Raw genomic sequence first — 19,479 nt, 5'->3', positions numbered from 1 at the left:
AAGAGAAAAAGTAATTTTAAATGGAAATGACTTAGAATGAAGGAAAAATCCCTTCTTTATAGAGATATATTGACTAGGATCTCAGAACCAATAGTTACCACGGTGGGCGAGCGGGGGAGGATTAGCGATGTGTTAACAAGATGAAGTGTCGTCATAACTGCAAAGAGATCACTTCATTTTCACGAACCTAATCAGTCTTACGTATTACAAAAACAAAGTTTAACGTAATCCAAAATACTTTAGTTTAAATATCGTTAGTTTAAATTCAAAGCAGAATTTCTAAGCTCCCTAATTTCATAAACTGCTATTTATATCTATAACAAGGCAAGATTCCACAGTATGAATTTTTGTGGAGCAAATCCATTACCATGTTGGAAAATTTAGTTAAACCAGTGGGTAACGTAGTCGAGTTTTCCCAGGAAAACAGAATGAACACGCATGAAAGCACCCAGGCCCGCAGCACTTTCTCCCGCACACGGCGCCGACGTCACACGGCGCCGACGTCACACGGCGCCGACGTCACACGGCGCCGACGTCACACGGCGCCGACGTCACACGGCGCCGACGTCACACGGCGCCGACGTCACACGGCGCCGACGTCACACGGCGCCGACGTCACACGGCGCCGACGTCACACGGCGCCGACGTCACACGGCGCCGACGTCACACGGCGCCGACGTCACACGGCGCCGACGTCACACGGCGCCGACGTCACACGGCGCCGCCGCCCCTGCAGACGCCTCGCATCTCCCTGAAACGCGCTTCCACCCTGCCTCGGGGTGAACGCCGTTTCCTCCTCAGGACTCTGCCTGCTCATCACCTCCTCAATGCTTCCTGTCCCTAAACATTTCATATACCGCATTTCCAGATTTTTCTCATACCTTCACTACAGAATTGGTACAAAAGCACTAGTCTAGGTATAGGGGTGACATTTTATAAACTAAAATCCATGTCACTCAGACCTTCCATTGTACTTCAGATTCTACCATTGACATGATAGACTGCCAGGATCAAATGACCCTGATCCTTTATCTAAAGAATGGGTACAAAATGTGAAGGAGGAGTTTCCCATAAAAGTCCTTTGAAGCCCTTGGCGTCTTAGCAGAACAGGATTGAAAAGACAACTTCTTAACCTCATAACCCCAATGTAACCAACTACAGCACAACCCAAAAAGACAAGTGACCAGCCAAGCTGATGAAATGCAGCACACTCCCTAAATTACACTTCAAGTTAAGAGGTACAATATGTGTAAAAAAATGCTAAGTGACCTTAAAGGGTTCCTTGCAACTGCATCAAAGGACACAGATCTATATGCTGGAAACAATCCTATTATACAAGAAAGATCTGACTCTGGTTGGTGATGTACTCTTTGAGTAAAATCTGGACAATAAAACACTCTTTTTAAGTACATGAAGGCAAAAGTTCGACTGTGATTGACCACATATCTCATTCTTATATAAACGGTGATGTTTACTCATCATTTCAAGTGATCTTTTAATTCCGCACGAGATGGGACTCTGATTGGCCTATGCTATGCATATTGAGGATGAACCAAACTATCACAGCAACTTCAACATGGTCACTTTTAATTTTTTTCATTAAAAAGAGGAAAAGCCTGGAATTAAAATACTATGATTGATACTAAAAGAAAGAGAGATAAGCAGTGTGATGGCCACAGGCAGTGTTCACCACCGATCAACAAGAGAGACCTGTGCACCAACCACGCGGCCTTACAACGTGTGAACTCACACTGCGGGGCCACACACACGCACACAACTGGCCACAGGCCGACCCCTGTGGACGCTGAGTCATAGATATGCGGGCAATTACTTCTACTTCTGAATATTCAACATTTCTTGTAATGAAAAGTTAGAAACACTTTCATGCATACTTCAATTAATTTAATTAAATTACTTAAATACTTATTGCATGGGGTTTGGAGGGGGGGAACAAAAACAAGCCAAAACCCCAAGATTCACGCACAACACTAAATCAGTGATCTGAATCCCCTTTAATCTTCCTTGAAATCAAGAAACAAACTTTCCACTGGGACAACACAGCATTGCAGAAGTTACTAGGACTTTAAATATAAGTATGTCTTAGGCAATAGATTCACATGCAGACTCAGTCTGAAAAGGATTCACAGGATCAGTCAATATGTCTGAAACAAATCCATGCAACAAAGCGGGCCACAAAGGCAGACAGTCAGGCCAGCTTGTCTAGAGTTACTTGTGCATCTGACCGGAGCACCTCTGAAACTCCCTCCCTCAGCTACCCCCTCACCCCCACCACTGCCCCCCAACCACTCTGAGACCATGCTGCACGTGTTCTTGGTAAATGCCACACTGCACTTGAAAACACATGGGTTATTTTCAAATATCTTTTGATATTTGATTTCTAAACTAATGGCATTTGGTCCCATCATTCCATGGCAAGTAGATGGGGAAACAGTGACAGACTTTATTTTTTGGGGCTCCAAAAATCACTGCAGATGGTGATTGCACCCATGAAATTAAAATACACTAGCTTACTCCTTGGAAGGAAAGTTATGACCAACCTAGACAGCATATTAAAAAGCAGAGACATTACTTTGCCAACAAAGGTCCGTCTAGTCAAGGCTGTGGTTTTTCCCGTAGTCATGTATGGATGTGAGAGTTGGACTATAAAGAAAGCTGAGCGCTGAAGAATTGGTGCTTCTGAACTGTGGTGTTGGAGAAGACTCTTGAGAGTCCCTTGGACTGCAAGGAGATCCAACCAGTCCATCCTAAAGGAGATCAGTCCTGGGTATTCATTGGAAGGACTGATGCTAAAGCTGCAACTCCAATATTTTGGCCACCTGATGCGAAGAGCTGACTCATTGGAAAAGACCCTGATGCTGGGAAAGACTGAAGGCGGGAGGGGAAGGGGATGACAGAGGATGAGATGGTTGGATGGTATCACCAACTCAATGGACATGAGTTTGGGTAAGCTCCGGGAGTTGGTGATGGACAGGGAAGCCTGGCGTGCTGTGATTCATGTGGTCACAAAGAGTTGGACATGACTGAGCGACTGAAATAAAGTGAACCTAATTCCATGGTGATAAGAGAACAGAGTGTATGATTTCAATACCTTTAGGCCACGAAATTTTTGCACCTTGTTTTATGTCCCTGGATATGTTCCAGTGTCTCCTGGTTTACAGTCTACAGGAACTTGAATAGAATTTGTATAGTGGTGTTGTGTGAAAACCGCTTAATCTTAATTATGCTGAACTGATTCATAGTGCTCATAAGGTCTACTATCTCCTTTCTACTTGTCTATCCATTCTATTAATTTTTGAGAGTTTGATACTGAAACTCCAACTGAAAATCTTAAGTTACCTACCTAAAAAAATAATTGTAGTATATAGTGGAACTATATGTAACTTTGTTCTCATTTTCCAAGTCTCCTGTAAATGCATTCTGATACTTTCATAATTAAAACAATTTTTAAAAAAATATTAAAAAAAAAACACTGAACGTGTATCCATGTTGGGAAAACAGAGTCCTTTTTACACCGCATATAACAGGATGTTTGCTGATTTTTTAAAGCATGCCTGCATTAATATTTCAGGTATGACTTTACAATTGATATTGTATTAAATAATCCTCCCCAAGGAGCTATTTCCTCCACAGCATCTACTGCTAACATTCGATCCAAATTAAAAACTCTAAAGGGACAGCCTTGGGTGTTGTTTTGGCAAGCAACACTAAGTGCTAAGATGAAGTTTAAAAAATAATACATATATAAGAGCTGGTCTTGGTAGTTCAGTTCAGTTCAGTCACTTAGTCGTGTCTGACTTTTTGCGACCCTATGAATCGCAGCACGCCAGGCCTCCCTGTCCATCACCAGCTCCCAGAGTCTATTCAAACGCATGTCCATCGAGTCGGTGATGCCATCCAGACATCTCATCCTCTGTCGTCCCCTTCTCCTCCTGCCCCCAATCCCTCCCAGCATCAGGGTCTTTTCCAATGAGTCAACTCTTCCCATGAGGTGGCCAAAGTATTTCAGCTTCAGCATCAGTCCTTCCAATGAACACCCAGGACTGATCTCCTTCAGGATGGACTGGTTGGATCTCCTCGCAGTCCAAGGGACTCTCAAGAGTCTTCGCCAACACCACAATAACCTTTTATAAATGTTCACAGAATCAAATAAAAAATTAGAACAAAGATTAACATTTTTCTTGTAGCTAAGATCCAGAAGCATAAACTGAAAATAGTTTTCATTTTAAATTAATGACCTAATTCATTTTAAATCAAAAATCATTGGAATTCACTTCTCTCTGTCCTTCCAACCTGACTGGGGTGAGGATGGTCATTAAGAATCAGAAACTCAGATATTTCTTTCTGGTGTTGGTTTGTCTCTCTTTCAGATACTTATTATTAAAATGAATCCTCATTCAAACATCAGGATATGGATAATCCTTTCTGTGAATGTTTTGTTTCTCAGTGAGAAGAAAAAGAAACTGTTTCCATAGTAACTCCGAGTGCGACTGAACTGTGCAACTCCCTAAGAGCTCCATGTGAGGAAGCACAGCAGTGGAAAGCGGAAGCTGGAAGCAGAAGCGCCGTGTGACCGGCAGCCTGGGCCACTCCACGCTTCCAGACACACGCGATCCCAAAGGGGCCGAGTTCTCACCCTCTTCCTGGCAGTCCCGACCCACGACGCTCCCAGGAAGCTGGGTCAAAGGAAAAGACACTGCCATAGGACTGTCCTCAACATACAAAGTTTAAAGAGTGTGGCCATATTTTACACGGGCTTCATACCCAAGTAGGGAGTTCTCACTCTTATTCCTTCCATAATGCCTAAACTTTTTAACCAGCCCCTTACAACTCATTTCCCTTTTAACTCACTAACTGTAATAACTTCTAAAAATTTTGAAATGTGTATCTGGTTTATAAGGTTGGAGAAAAGGAAGACACTGTATCTATCTAAAATCTGCATTTATTAAAATATTTGCCCTCTGTTCCCCTACCTTGACTTTGCACAAAGAAATCTTTCTCCCCAATGTCTGCCATTCTTAATTACTTCACTCAAAAAGGCTGCTGTCAGAGCCCAGGGCAGACAAAGGAGACGTAACAATAAAATACACTGTAGTGCCCTAGATACAATCTTGGAACAGAAAAATGGCATTAATGGAAAAACTGGTAAAATGTAAATAAAATCAGAGTAATGTACCAACATCAGGACATCACTTAGTTTTGACATATGGATCATGGTAATATTAGATGTTTGGGAAATTGAAGGAGGACTACATGGAGACTCTCTATACTGTTTTTGCAACTTTTCTGTAAATAGAAGATTATTCCAACACAAAAAGTATAGTTAAAAAAAAAAAAATCAACATTTCCATGCAGAAAGAAATTTACACAGCACCTTGACCAGTTTGGCATTTTATTCTGAACAGAGTGTGGGCCATCGACTCACTGCTTTGAATCCATACAACCACTTGATGTTAAAAGCACAGTATTATATAGTATTTGTCTCCTCACACTGGCAACCACCAGAGTAATTTCAAAACAATGAGACAGATGCACTGGTTGCCTCTTACATCACGTTAATTCTACACGCATATCTGAAGGAGAAGTGTCATCTTTCCCATTTTCTACTAGGGGAAGTGTCCTGTACATTTGGAAGCATCAGCTGCCTGCGAGATTGGGAGAATCTTCTCAGTCCTATCAGGCTAAACTCTGGCCACAGCTTCTCCAAAAGGAAAAACTAACGTTCCTAAGAATCGCATTATCACCAGAGAATGCAGTTTGTCCCTGGTAATTCAAGTGTGACCAGTCAGTATTTCAGGATGATTTTCTAAACAATATTCTCTTTTCTCTTAACTGCTTTACAAAGTTATTCCTTTCAAAGTTACTCATTCACTTGACAAATAATTACATCATGCAGCAGTCTGAATCATACTGAACTTGAATGACAAATTGGATTATAAATTAAAAAATATGAAAGCAAATTCCATTTTAATGCTTCTGCACCCTAGGGAGGTTTCATCATTTCATAAACACCCAAAACCAAGGCACAAAGTACTGCCATCTAACCCACTGTACATAATTCTACAAAGGGGACGTAAAAAATATCCTCACACAGAGCACCTGAAATACAACCATTTCTTTATCTGTCACTTTATCACGGGCTCCTGTACACACACACAGACAGGTATTTTTAAGTTAATGTAATCTTATTTAAACAGAGGACTATGAAGTGGTAAAGATAATTAAGACCAAAAAAGAAATGAAGTCATTCAAAAGAAGTAAGATGAAAAGGTGAAAGGGAGATGGTACAAGATTAGACTGCTTATAAGAAGAGATGGTCAGAGGAAAAGGGGAAATTTGTGACAATTTCTGGGTATTCTGTGGTTTTCTAGTTGTCCTACCCTGGGCCAGTCCCTTAAATTTCTCAACTTGTTCCTTCTCTATACCACTAAGATAATAATGACAGTCTACCTACTGAATTCTTTTTTAAGTATAAACAAAAATGGCAAATGAACACACAAGTTTTAAAAAGCTACTTTTCACCAAAGTGAGCTTTTAAAAAGACTAAACACTGCTGACTACTGGCAGTAGCTGGAGGAAAAAGAAGAAAAAAAGAGTGTATAACTATATTTTGTAAAGCAGAAGCAACTCGAGCCAGCCAGAAGCTGAACAAAATTCCTGCTTACCTTGGAGACTTGTCGAAGCCACCTTAAATATTCCGTGAATGTATCAAAACATATGTAGTACGTCTGGCTTTGAGGTCCCGAAGAGCTCAATGCTAAACAGTGCTGGTGCTTTTTCACTTCTTCTACCTGTAAAAACAAACAGTGACAAAAGCACATCAGAAAGCAGGACACGGGCACAGCTCACCACCTCCTCCCCGCGCCAGAGAGACGCGCGACCTTGCACTCACCCGCCTGTGCGCCCTCACTGCTTCAAGCATGCACGTTCCCAAGTCCGACCAGCCAATTTGAATTACAAGGAAACCAAAAAGGGGGTTTTACCTTCATTAGATTTCCCCTCAATAGTGAAATTCTCATCTTCCTGTTTAAGACTGTAACAGACTATCTTTCTTATCCTTGTATACTCTCTTACTTCCTCTTAGCAGGACCTGCAGTTAAGATTTTACTTAAGAATTTTTACTGCAGGTGGATTTTCACTTAGGGGACTTTTGTATTGCTCTGAATTATATGCCTTTTTAAAAAGAGGTCTTCAAGTATGTTAAATAAGTTTTTTTTTCTTTTAGTTTATTGTGAAATTGAGATTAACCTGAAGTAAAACCCAACCGTGAGAAATTTCAAGTCCCAATAATGCAGCGATACAGTCGAATCAAATTTCTACTCCCAATAAATTCTTCATAAGGAGAAAAGGTCCAAACAATAACGTAACATGATACTACATAAACACCTATGTTTTACTTAAAGAATGAATGTTTTCCTATATCTCATTTACAAAAATGACCACAAATCAAGTCACAAAGAAAATGCAAAACCATTCAAAAAGATCTATATCACACAGACTATGTTCTGGGACCAAAATAAAGTGAAATTAAAAATCAGTAATAAATAAATCAATTAAAAATTAATGTTTAGAAAATTAATATACTTCTAAACAAGTCACAGGTTTAAAAAAAAGAAATCACAGTCAAAATTTAGAAATTCTCAGAATTACACCATGAAAAATATTACACATTGAAATTTATGGACTGTAATAAAAAGCAGGTACACAGAGAAAATTTTATTTTAAATACTCAGAAAAGAAGGCAGAAAATTAATTTAATTGGCCATGCATCTAGTAAACTTAGGGAAAAAAGTGAACTCAAGCAGAAGGAAGGTGATAATAAAAAGGAGAAGTTAATAAAATGAAAATCAAATACACAATAGAGAATATTAACAAAGCAAAATAGTAATTCTTTGAAAAGGCTAACAAAATTGAGTATCAATTGATACTGATCAATGATATCAATTGAAGAGATATATATTAATAATGAAAAGGAAGACAACATTAAGCAGGGGTTAAAGAGATTATTATAAATACTTTTGTGGCAAGTATTTTGAAAACTGTATTCTGTTAGTGCTCAGTCACTTCAGTCATGTCTGCTTTGCGACACGGTGGTGGCGGCCTGCCGGGCTCCTCCGTCCACGGGACGCCCAGGATTCCAGCCCGTGTCTCTGGGGTCTCCTGCACTGACAGGCAGGTTCTTTACCACTAGCGCCACCTGGGAAGTCCAACACCAAGTCAAGAAAAGAAACAGACACAGACAGTTCTATTACCATTAAAAAAAATAGCATTTTTTTAATTATCAAGAAACTATCAGGACCATATGATTTTGTGAGTTTTATTACAAAAAATCCAAGAAATAGACCATTGCAAACTAATCCACCAAACAAGAAAAGAAATGGACCCCAAACTATTCTATGAGGCCAGTATAACCCAAAACAGATCAGACCAGTAACAGAAAGGAAAATTTAAGGCCAACCTTAGTTATGAATACTTATCTTAAACAAAATGTTGCATCAGAATTCAGCAATACAGAAAAAAATATATCAAGAACAAACGTTGGATTTACCTCAGGAAAGATGGTTTAATGTTATTGGAACTATAAAATCATTAATCACGTTAACAGATTTTAAAAAGTCATATGGTCACCCCCACAGTTGCAGAAAAAGCTTCTGGTAACATTCTCCACCCATTCATCATTCATGATAAAAACTTTTATGAAACTAAGAACACAGATAACTCACTTAAGCCAACAGAAGGTATTTATCTAAGGCAAACGTCAATGTTAATGATGTGACATCACTCTCTTACTTTTTCTGCTCAATACTGTACTAGAGTGCTGGCCATTACAATAAGACAAAGAAATGTATTGAGGAAGAAAGAAAACGGCCATTATCTGAATATGAAATGATTAGCTACATAGCAAACATGAAAAAATCCAGAGACTTTAGAAAAAATAAGAAAATTTAGTAAGGTAAGTGGATATAAGATTAATACTCAAGAATCAACCACATTTCTATACACCAAAAAGAAAATATAATTTTTTAAAAATGCTATTTAAACTAATCTGTATTGACAGAAATCTGTGTTTTTTGGGAATGGGTAGCAAATAGGCAAATTTGGCCTTGAGTACGGAATGAAGCAGGACAAAGGCTAATAGAATTTTGCCAAGAGAACGCACTGGTCATAGCAAACACCCTCTTGCAACAACAAAAGAGAAGATTCTACACATGGACATCACCAGATGGTCAACACCGAAATCAGATTGATTATATTCTTTGCAGCCAAAGATGGAGAAGCTCTATATAGTCAGCAAAAACAAGACCAGGAGCTGACTGTGGCTTAGATCATGAACTCCTTATTGCCAAATTCAGACTTAAACTGAAGAAGGTAGGGATAACCACTAGACCATTCAGGTATGACCTAAATCAAATCCCTTATGACTATACAGTGGAGGTGAGAAAAAGATTTAAGGGACAAGATCTGACAGACAGAGAGCCTGATGAACTATGGACGCAGGGTCGTGACATTGTACAGGAGACAGGGATCAAGACCATCCCCATGGAAAAGAAATGCAAAAAGGAAAAATGGTTGTCTGAGGAGGCCTTACAAACAGCTGTGAAAAGAAGAGAAGCGATAAACAAAGCAGAAAAGGAAAGATATTCCCATTTGAATGCAGAGTTCCAAAGATTAGCCAGGAGAGATAAGAAAGCCTTCCTCAGGGATCAATGCAAAGAAATAGAGGAAAACAATAGAATGGGAAAGACTAGAGATCTCTTCAAGAAAATGAGAGATACCAAGGCGACATTTCATGCAAAGATGGGCTCAAAAAAGGACAGAAATGGTAGGGACCTAACAGAAGCAGAAGATATTAAGAAGAGGTGGCAAGAATACACAGAACTGTACAAAAAAGATCTTCATGACCCAGATAATCACAATGGTGTGATCACTCACCTAGGGCCAGACATCCTGGAATGTGAAGTCAAGTGGGCCTTAGAAAGCATCACTACGAACAAAGCTAGTGGATATGATAGAATTCCAGTTGAGCTATTTCAAATCCTAAAAGATGATGCTGTGAAAGTGCTGCACTCAATACGCCACCAAATCTGGAAAACTCAGCAGTGGCCACAGGACTGGAAAAGGTCAGTTTTCATTCCAATCCCAAAGAAGGGCAATGCCAAAGAATGCTCAAACTACTGCACAATTGCACTCATCTCACACGCTAGCAAAGTAATGTTCAAAATTCTCCAAGCCAGGCTTCAGCAATACATGAACCAAGAACTTCCAGATGTTCAAGCTGGTTTTAGAAAAGGCAGAGGAACCAGAGATCAAATTGCCAATATCTGCTGGATCATCGAAAAAGCAAGAGAGTTCCAGAAAAACATCTACTTCTGCTTTACTGACTATGCCAAAGCCTTTGACTGTGTGGATCACAACAAACTGGAAAATTCTTCAAGAGATGGGAATACCAGACCACCTGACCTGCCTCTTGAGAAACCTGTATGCAGGTCAGGAAGCAACAGTTAGAACTGGACATGGGACAACAGACTGGTTCCAAATAGGAAAAGGAGTACGTCAAGGCTGTATACTGTCACACTGCTTATTTAACTTATTTGCAGAGTACATCATGAGAAACGCTGGACTGGAAGAAGCACAAGCTGGAATCAAGATTGCTGGGAGAAATATCAATAACCTCAGATATGCAGATGACACCACCCTTATGGCAGAGAATGAAGAGGAACTGAAAAGCCTGTTGATGAAAGAGGAGAGTGAAAAAGTTGGCTTAAAGCTTAACATTCAGAAAACTAAGATCATGGCATCTGGTCCCATCACCTCATGGGAAATAGATGGGGAGACAGTGAAAACAGTGTCAGACTTTATTTTTTGGGGCTCCAAAATCAGTGCAGATGGTGACTGCAGCCATGAAATTAAAAGACGCTTACTCCTTGGAAGGAAAGTTATGACCAACCTAGATAGCATATTAAAAAGCAGAGACATTACTTTGCCAACAAAGGTCCATCTGGTCAAGGCTATGATTTTTCCAGTGGTCGTGTATGGATGTGAGAGTTGGACTGCGAGGAAAGCTGAGGGCCGAAAAATTGATGCTTTTGAACTGTGGTGTTGGAGAAGACTCTTGAGAGTCCCTTGGACTGCAAGGAGATCCAACCAGTCCATCCTAAAGGAGGTCAGTCCTGAGTGTTCATTGGAAGGACTGATGCTGAAGCTGAAACTCCAGTACTTTGGCCACCTCATGCAACTCATTGGAAAAGACCCTGATGCTGGGAGGGATTGGGGGCAGGAGGAGAAGGGGACGACAGAGGATGAGATGGCTGGATGGCATCACTGACTCGATGGGCATGAGTTTGAGTAGACTCCTGGAGTTCTTGATGGACAGGGAAGCCTGGCGTGCTGCAATTCATAGGGTCGCAAAGAATCGGACACTACTGAGTGACTGAACTGAACTGAGGAATGAGCAGAAAAGCAGGACAGAAGGGTACAATGGAGCACGTTTTTGTTATCAAAATGTACAGTATGTTGTATATCAGTTACACCTTAATCAAGTGTGGCGAAGATGGAGAGAAAGAGGAACACTAGTATACCAATGTGAGTATGAAATGGTGCAACAACCTTGTAAACAACTGGAGATCATCTTGTAAGAGTAAATGCGCATATATGCCCTACAGCCCAGCGACTGAATTCTTAAAGAGCAGTATTTCTCAAGGTAGACATCACAGAAATTTTGGGTTGAATAGTTTTTTGTGTACATTGTGCAGGACTATCTAATACTTTTGCATGACATTTCACTTTGAGTCCCTGCACTTTAAATGCCAATAGTGTCCCCTTGCAGCAAAAGATACTAGTATTAACCAAGCACACCATCTACTTTTCCCAGAATCTTTGCAATTCAGGTGGACGCATGCAACTAGTTCTGGTCAATGAGCCAGGGGCAGAAGCTCCATGTGTCACTTCTACAACAAGGGCCAGTGAATGACTCTACAGTTACTTCTTCCCCTGCCTAAGCAGCAAAGGAAGCCACATGTTACAATATTGTGAGAGACAGGGCCTCCATCAGGCTGAGTCCCCACATAATTATTTGAAAAAAGAAATCTCCACCAACCCACAGTGGACAAATAGTGTGAGTGATAAATAACTGTTAGGCATTGAGATCTGGGCGTTTTGTTACCACAGCATAACTAAGCTTATGTCAACTGACTATCCATTCATTTGACAATCAAAACACTTGCATATATTATCAAATGTCCCTTCAGGCACAGCAACAAGACTTAAGGACTGCTGCTCTAGAAAAACGACTGGTGTACCAGGAGGCCTATCAAAATAAGAGTGTCCCAGGAGAATTCTTCATAACAAACTAGAAGCAACCCAAATGTCCATCAACAAGAAAATAACTTGAGAAATTCTGGAAACCTGGAACACGTACAGAGTGTAACATTATAGAGAAATAAAAACGATACGCAGCAAGCAACATGGACTCTTACTATGAGGCATAATATTTAGCGAAAAATTCAATCACAGGAAACTACAAACAGGATGATCGCAGTTTTAAAGGTCAAAATAAAGTCGTGAGATAAAATTTATTTCAAAAAAGTAAGAAAATAATGAATACCTATTCTAGGACAGTGGCTTTCTCTAGGTTAGGAGGAGGTAATGTGACAGGTAAGAAGAGAACTCCAGCAGAAACACTAGTCTCGACACCGCTATGGTTTCCAAACTGAGTAATAAGTTACAGTTACTCAACTTATTATGCTTCATGGCTTGACAAATACTACCTCAAGGATTAGTTTAAGTAAGTTATCTAAATTTCATGTTAAATTTTAAAGGAGAAATTAAATACAATAACTGCACAATGAACAAAAACTTATTAAATGTTTTTCAACAATGAAGCTTTATTAAAACTTTATTTAACTTCATATTTGAATTCTACATTTGAAAATGTAAACTAATAATCATGCTCAAGTATTGTGTCAAGTTTCACTATTACAGCAATTACAGCTGGATTATGACCCATCTATCTCACACCCCATTTCTAGCTCTTATATAAATTAAACAAAACAAAAATTCCTTCCATTCTCTCTCAGGTTTTTAACAACAGAACAGAATGAGAAAAGGAACACAGATTAAAGAAAACTCAGACTGCAGAGAGTGAATTATTTTTTCCTAACTTGGTTAACAGGTTTTAAAAGGCTCAATTTTTCAAAATACTCCCCTTATTTTTAAAGGCATAGCACAAAACAGGTTTTACAAGGTTTGTCTGTGAGAAGAAGAAGCTATTAACTTTCAATTCACTCAATGGTAGAAGTGCATCCAGTAACATGCCTGGGAAACAGAACAAGTCTCTAGCTCTGAATGGAAATGCTAATTACAACTGGATCCTCTGACCTTACCTGAATACCACTGCTTTCCTGCGGCTGCTTCTCAGAGCACAGTCGTCTTTCTGACCATCTTCTTCAGATGTCAAGAGATTTTTCGCTCTTCGAGTTCTACCGTAACTGCTACCTCCTTTGTCACAAGCCCCCTGATTCGCCCCACAGAACGGAATCTCCCCTTCCACTATCTCCCACACTACGTTCTCGCACCTCTGCGGAGCACATATTGTAGTGTCCATCCTTCACTTCCAGATAGTAATTATAAGCCATTCAAAGGCAGAGATGGTGACTTACCCATCTTGGTATTTCTGGGACACCAAGCAAAATTAAATTTGCCTCTGCAAATGCCCAACATCATAGAGAAGTAAGAAACACACTGTTGACCTATCAGGGCATCAAACATTAAACATGCATTTTAAATGATGAGTTATGGAAGTAATGATGATTAAGTTTTCAGTAATTCATCCATCCAAAGAACAAGATCTTCAGTAGTAAACTGCCACTAATTCAATGCTCAGACAGAAGTTAAGCCAAGGTTTCAAAATGGACAAATGAAACAGACCTAAACATACCTCACAGACTAGCCAAATCTATTTTTTAACAATCAAGTATTAGAATTAAGACTAGAATAGATAATAGTAGAGGGGGGAAAACTTACATGGGCTGTTTACGCATAAAGAAAGAACAACTTAAACTTATGCATGAACTTGTTACCTAACAGTTGAACAAAAAAACCATTTACTACTGTACACATCTGGTCTTTTCTTTCCTTCTTGATTTCTAAACCCTGGAATCAATAAATCAAACATTTGCCAATTAAAAAAAATCACTTTAACCAAGTAAATTACTTTGTATTTAGTTTATAGTCCTCTCGTTTTAATTTCCATGCCATGCCCTGCCTCCCTTCCCATGCCTGTTCAGGGGAAAATGGTAATGAAAAAAAATTTTAATGCTTTTTAAAAAATTATTTACTTTTTTTTTTCCCGGCTATGCCGGGTCTTCACTGCTGCGTGTGGAGAGTAGGGGCCACTCCTCACTGCAGCGCCCAGGCTTCCTCGCACCTGGCGCCTCTCGTGGGGAACAGGCTCTGAGCTCGCAGGCTTCAGCAGCGGTGACTCTGGAGCACAGGCTCACACGGGCCTGGCTGCTCTGTGGCATGAGGGATCATCCTGGACCAGAGATTGAACCCGTGTCTCTTGCATTGGCAGCCAGATTCCTCACTAGTCAGTCACCACAGGAGCCCAAGAAAACAATTCTTAATATGGTCCTGATTTCCAAAAACCTGTTTTTTCATCCTAATTTGCCTTTCCCTTTATTAACAGGTTGTCATATCATTTAAAAATCAGGAAATACTGACATATAATTATGGTAATGATACCCTTACCAATGCTTGGGGTTTACAAATAAGTCTGGCAAAGACAAGAATAGAACATCTTCCAACGCAACCTCTTTCTTTCTATTTTGTAAATGATAGAAATAAAATAGCTAACATGTCCAAAGGAAAGCAGTCAGTATGTTGGAAGTATCTATCAGCTGCATCATGGGTTTTCTTGAAATGAGATGCATTTCAGGTTCAAAAATCATGACTAGCTATACTGATAAAACTAAGCATGCTAACCCAACAGGTCACAAAACACAAGCACAGAGGGAAGGCAAAGCAGAATCAAAGATTCCTGCTGAAGAGTCTAACCTTTGATAAGCAGGCCTGAATGATCCAAAAGTCAAGGGGCCTGGGGATCACTATACTACACTACAAAATATGTTATCACAATATCAAAAGATATCTTCTCATAAATAATTGATCACCAATAGTCTGAAATATAACAGTGAAATTCCAGTTGCTCTATTTTCAGTCTCATAACTATGATGCATGTGAAAGTAAGTGAAAAAGTGAAAGTGTTAGTCACTCAGCATGTCCAAGTCTGTGACCCCATGAACTGTAGCCCACCAGGCTCCTCTGTCCACGGAATTCTCCAGGCAAGCATACTGGAGTGGGTAGTCATTCCCTTCTCCAGGGGATCTTCCTGACCCAGGGATTGAACCCGGGTCTCCCACAATGCCGGCAGATCCTTTACGGTCTGAGCCACCAGGGAAGCCCCAAGATACACAAACTAATGAAGCAAGCATCACCAAGGCCTCATGTGAGCCAACGGCAATGGTATATTCCAAACTCCCCAACCCAGCATGCCCACGGCAGAGGCACGACAGGAATGGTAAGTCAAAACCCACCTGCCCCTTACTACAGCAATGGTTCAGAGCAAAGCTCCTTAGGAGGCTGGAAAGTCTGTCGGTGTCTGGTTTGTTTTCCACTTACTTTACCACCGATGAGCGGCAGCACGTGCATCTTTCCGGCCACGCTGTCTTTCACAGATGACACAATGAGGCAGGTCCCACACAGGATGACTTGGCGTCTGGTCCATCGGTTCACTGGCAAGTGCATTTTGCCTTTCCGGACATTGTACATTCCTGAGAGCTGAATCCGCTCAGAGCTTCCGGTACTGTGAGGTTTGCCTACAAGCACAAGCAAACTGTTTAGTCTTAAAGAAATGGGTGTCTTGCTTCTCATCAGCATATCAGCATAAATTACGTGAACAACAGAAAAGAATTATATTAAAACCATCTAAATGATAACTGAGGATCTAGTTTACAATTAAGAGAATCTGAAACCAGCAGTAATACAACCATGATAAAGAACTACTGTATCTACCTCCATGTGGGCTTTTTACTATAAGTGAAGAACTTTTTCCTTAAAACCCTAGGGAAAAAGCCATTTTAACTCATCTGCTATAAACCCAAGTTTTATTTTCTGCTTTCCTTCACAATTTCACTTTACATTTAAAAAAGAAATGACTTCAAGATTTTCATGAATGAGAGAGTTAAGTACACTAAGAAGAAAATATTATACAGACTGATATAGAAAGATAGCATTAAAGAGCTGGCATTTAATGAAACTAACCAGTTTTATGCGATTACCCAGATATTCTTTCTCCTACGGATAGTCAGTGTACATTGATTATCAAGGAGATTAAAAATGACTGACTTTTATAGTAAGAAAATGCTACTCTATAAACATAGCTAAGTCCTCACAGATAATTAATGGCAATCTAAGAAAGATGGTGTGCTGCAGCGCCTGTAAATCAGGGAGGGAGGCGGGCAGAGCAGCCCCGAGAGGCAGACGGAACTGAGACGGACCTGAGGAGCCTCATTTTCCAGATGGAGTAAACTTGGCAGAATGACCTTCAGACAAGTCCCACCAACTGAATGGGAGAATTACTAGACAACTAAGTGATGGAGTTGTATAAACGAGAAGGAAAATATTTCCCAGTACTAGACACTGACTATTTATCACAGAGAGCGAAAGACCACACTCACAAACTGATGAGGTGCACGCATCCCTGAGCAGGTCCCGAGCCAGAAGTGTCTTATTTATTTGGAAGTTTGCTGTAGTTGCCAAGGGCTAGCAGAAGAAACAAATTCAAGAGAAACTGTATTCTTATGAATATTAAAAACTAAAGTAAATGCCAAGTGTTTTGGTAGATGTCAAATATCTACTGGAGAAGAAAAAAGGAAGAGCAGCAATAGCAAAGATAGGTCTCAAGAAAATCCACCAGCTGTCTGAGCCCTCCCAATACAAACCTGGAGTAACAGGCAACTTTGCCTTGGAGTATAGAATAAGCAGGGCAAAGGCTAATAAGAATTTTGCCAAGAGAACGCACTGGTCATAGCAAACACCCTCTTCCAACAACACAGGAGAAGACTCTACACATGGACATCACCAAATGGTCAACACCAAAATGAGACTGATGATATTCTTTGCAGCCAAAGATGGAGAAGCTCTATACAGTCAGCAAAAACAAGACCAGGAGCTGACTGTGGCTCAGATCATGAACTCCTTGTTGCCAAATTCAGACTTAAATTGAAGAAAGTAGGGAAAATCACTAGACCATTCAGGTATGACCTAAATCAAATCCTTTATGATTATACAGTGGAAGTGAGAAATAGATTCAAGGGATTAGATCTGATAGACAAGAGTGCCTGATGAACTATGGGGCGAGATTCCTAACACTGTACAGGAGACAGGGATCAAGACCATCCCCAAGAAAAAGAAATGCAAAAAAGGCAAAATGGTTGTCTGAGGAGGCCTTACAAATAGCTGTGAAAAGAGGCAAAGGAGAAAAGGAAAGATACACCCATTTGAATGCAGAGTTCCAAAGTATAGCAAGGAGAGATAAGAAAGCCTTCCTCAGCGATCAATGCAAAGAAATAGAGGAAAACAATAGAATGGGAAAGACTAGAGATCTCTTTAAGAAAATTAGAGATACCAAGGGAACATTTCACACAAAGATGGGCACAATAAAGAACAGAAATGGTAGGGACCTAACAGAAGCAGAAGATATTAATTAAGAAGAGGTGGCAAGAGTACACAGAAGAACTGTACAAAAAAGATCTTCATGACCCAGATAATCACGATGGCGTGATCACTCACCTAGAGCCAGACATCCTGGAATGTGAGGTCAAGAGGGCCTTAGGAGGCATAACTAAGAACAAAGCTAGTGGAGGTCATGGAATTCCAGTTGAGCTATTTCAAATCCTAAAAGATGATGCTGTGAAAGTGATACACTCAATATGTCAGCAAATTTGGAAAACTCCGCAGTGGCCACAGGACTGGAAAAGGTCAATTTTCATTCCAAATCCAAAGAAAGGCAATGCCAAAGAATGTTCAAACTACCACACAATTGCACTCATCTCACACGCTAGCAAAGTAATGTTCAAAATTCTCCAAGCCAGGCTTCAACACTACGTGAACCATGCACTTCCAGATGTTCAAGCTGGTTTCAGAAAAGGCAGAGGAACCAGAGATCAATTTGCCAACATCCGCTGGATCATCAAAAAAGCAAGAGAGTTCCAGAAAAACATCTACTTCTGCTTTACTGACTACAACAAAGCCTTTGACTGTGTGGGTCACAACAAACTGTGGAAAAGTCTTCAAGAGATGGGAATACCAGACCACATGACCTGCCTCCTGAGAAATCTGTATGCAGGTCAAGAAGCCAACAGTTAGAACTGGACATGGAATAACAGACTGGTTCCAAATTGGGAAAGGAGTACTTCAAGGCTATATATTGTCACCCTGCTTATTTAACTTATATGCAGAATACATCATGAGAAATACTGGGCTGGATGAAGCACAAGCTGGAATCAATACTGCTGGGAGAAATATCAATAACCTCAAATATGCAGATGACACTACCCTTATGGCAGAAAGCGAAGAAGGACTAAAGAGCCTCTTGATGAAAGTGAAAGAGGAAAGCGAAAAACTTGGCTTAAAACTCAACATTCAGAAAACTAAGATCATGGGATCTGGTCCCATCACTTCATGGCAAATAGGTGGAGAAAAAATGGAAACAGTGACAGCTTTTATTTTCTTGGGCTCCAAAATCACTGCAGATAGTGACTGCAGCCATGAAATTAAAAGATGCTTGCTCCTTGGAAGAAAAGTTATGATCAACCTAGACAGCATATTAAAAAGCAGAGACATTACTTTGCCAACAAAGGTCCATCTAGTCAAAGCTATGGTTTTTCCAGTAGTCATGTATGGATGTGAGAGCTGGACCATAAAGAAAGCTGAGCACCAAAGAACTGATGCTATTGAACTGTGGTGTTGGAGAAGACTCTTGAGAGTCCCATGGACTGCAAGGAGATCCAACCAGTCCATCCTAAAGGAAATCAGTCCTGAGTGTTCATTGGAAGGACTGATGCTGAAGCACCAATACTTTGGCCACCTGATGCGAAGAACTGACTCACTGGAAAAGACCCTGATGCTGGGAAAGACTGAAGGCAGGAGGAGAAGGGGACGACAGAGGATGAGATGGTTGGATGGCATCACCGACTGACTGGATGGACATGAGTTTGAGTAAACTCCGGGAGTTCGTGATGGACAGGGAAGCCTGGCGTCCTGCAGTCCATGGGGTCTCAAAGAGTCAGACACAACTGAGCAACTGAACTGAATACATACCTTTCGGCAGAAATGCTTGCAAATAACAAAACCAGAAGGTTTGAATTTCACTTCCTCTTTCTCCCAGTATATCAGAGTGCT

At 40.4% G+C, this 19,479-nt stretch overlaps 1 protein-coding gene across 1 annotated transcript in view; it reads right to left on the bottom strand.

Annotated features, from left to right (window-relative positions):
* Window positions 1–19,479, bottom strand: part of PHLPP1 (PH domain and leucine rich repeat protein phosphatase 1) — a 216,987-nt gene that overhangs the window by 95,716 nt on the left and 101,792 nt on the right. Inside the window, exons 2-3 of the mRNA XM_061130925.1 lie at window positions 15,697–15,893; window positions 6,684–6,809 (exon numbers count right to left, since the gene is read on the bottom strand). Of these exons, the coding sequence (XP_060986908.1) occupies window positions 6,684–6,809; window positions 15,697–15,893 (323 nt within the window). The remainder of the gene's footprint in view (window positions 1–6,683; window positions 6,810–15,696; window positions 15,894–19,479) is intronic.

This window comes from Dama dama, chromosome 27 (assembly GCF_033118175.1).
Source record: "Dama dama isolate Ldn47 chromosome 27, ASM3311817v1, whole genome shotgun sequence".
NCBI classification, from domain to species: domain Eukaryota; kingdom Metazoa; phylum Chordata; class Mammalia; order Artiodactyla; family Cervidae; genus Dama; species Dama dama.
This window is presented reverse-complemented; position numbering and strand designations above follow the sequence as displayed.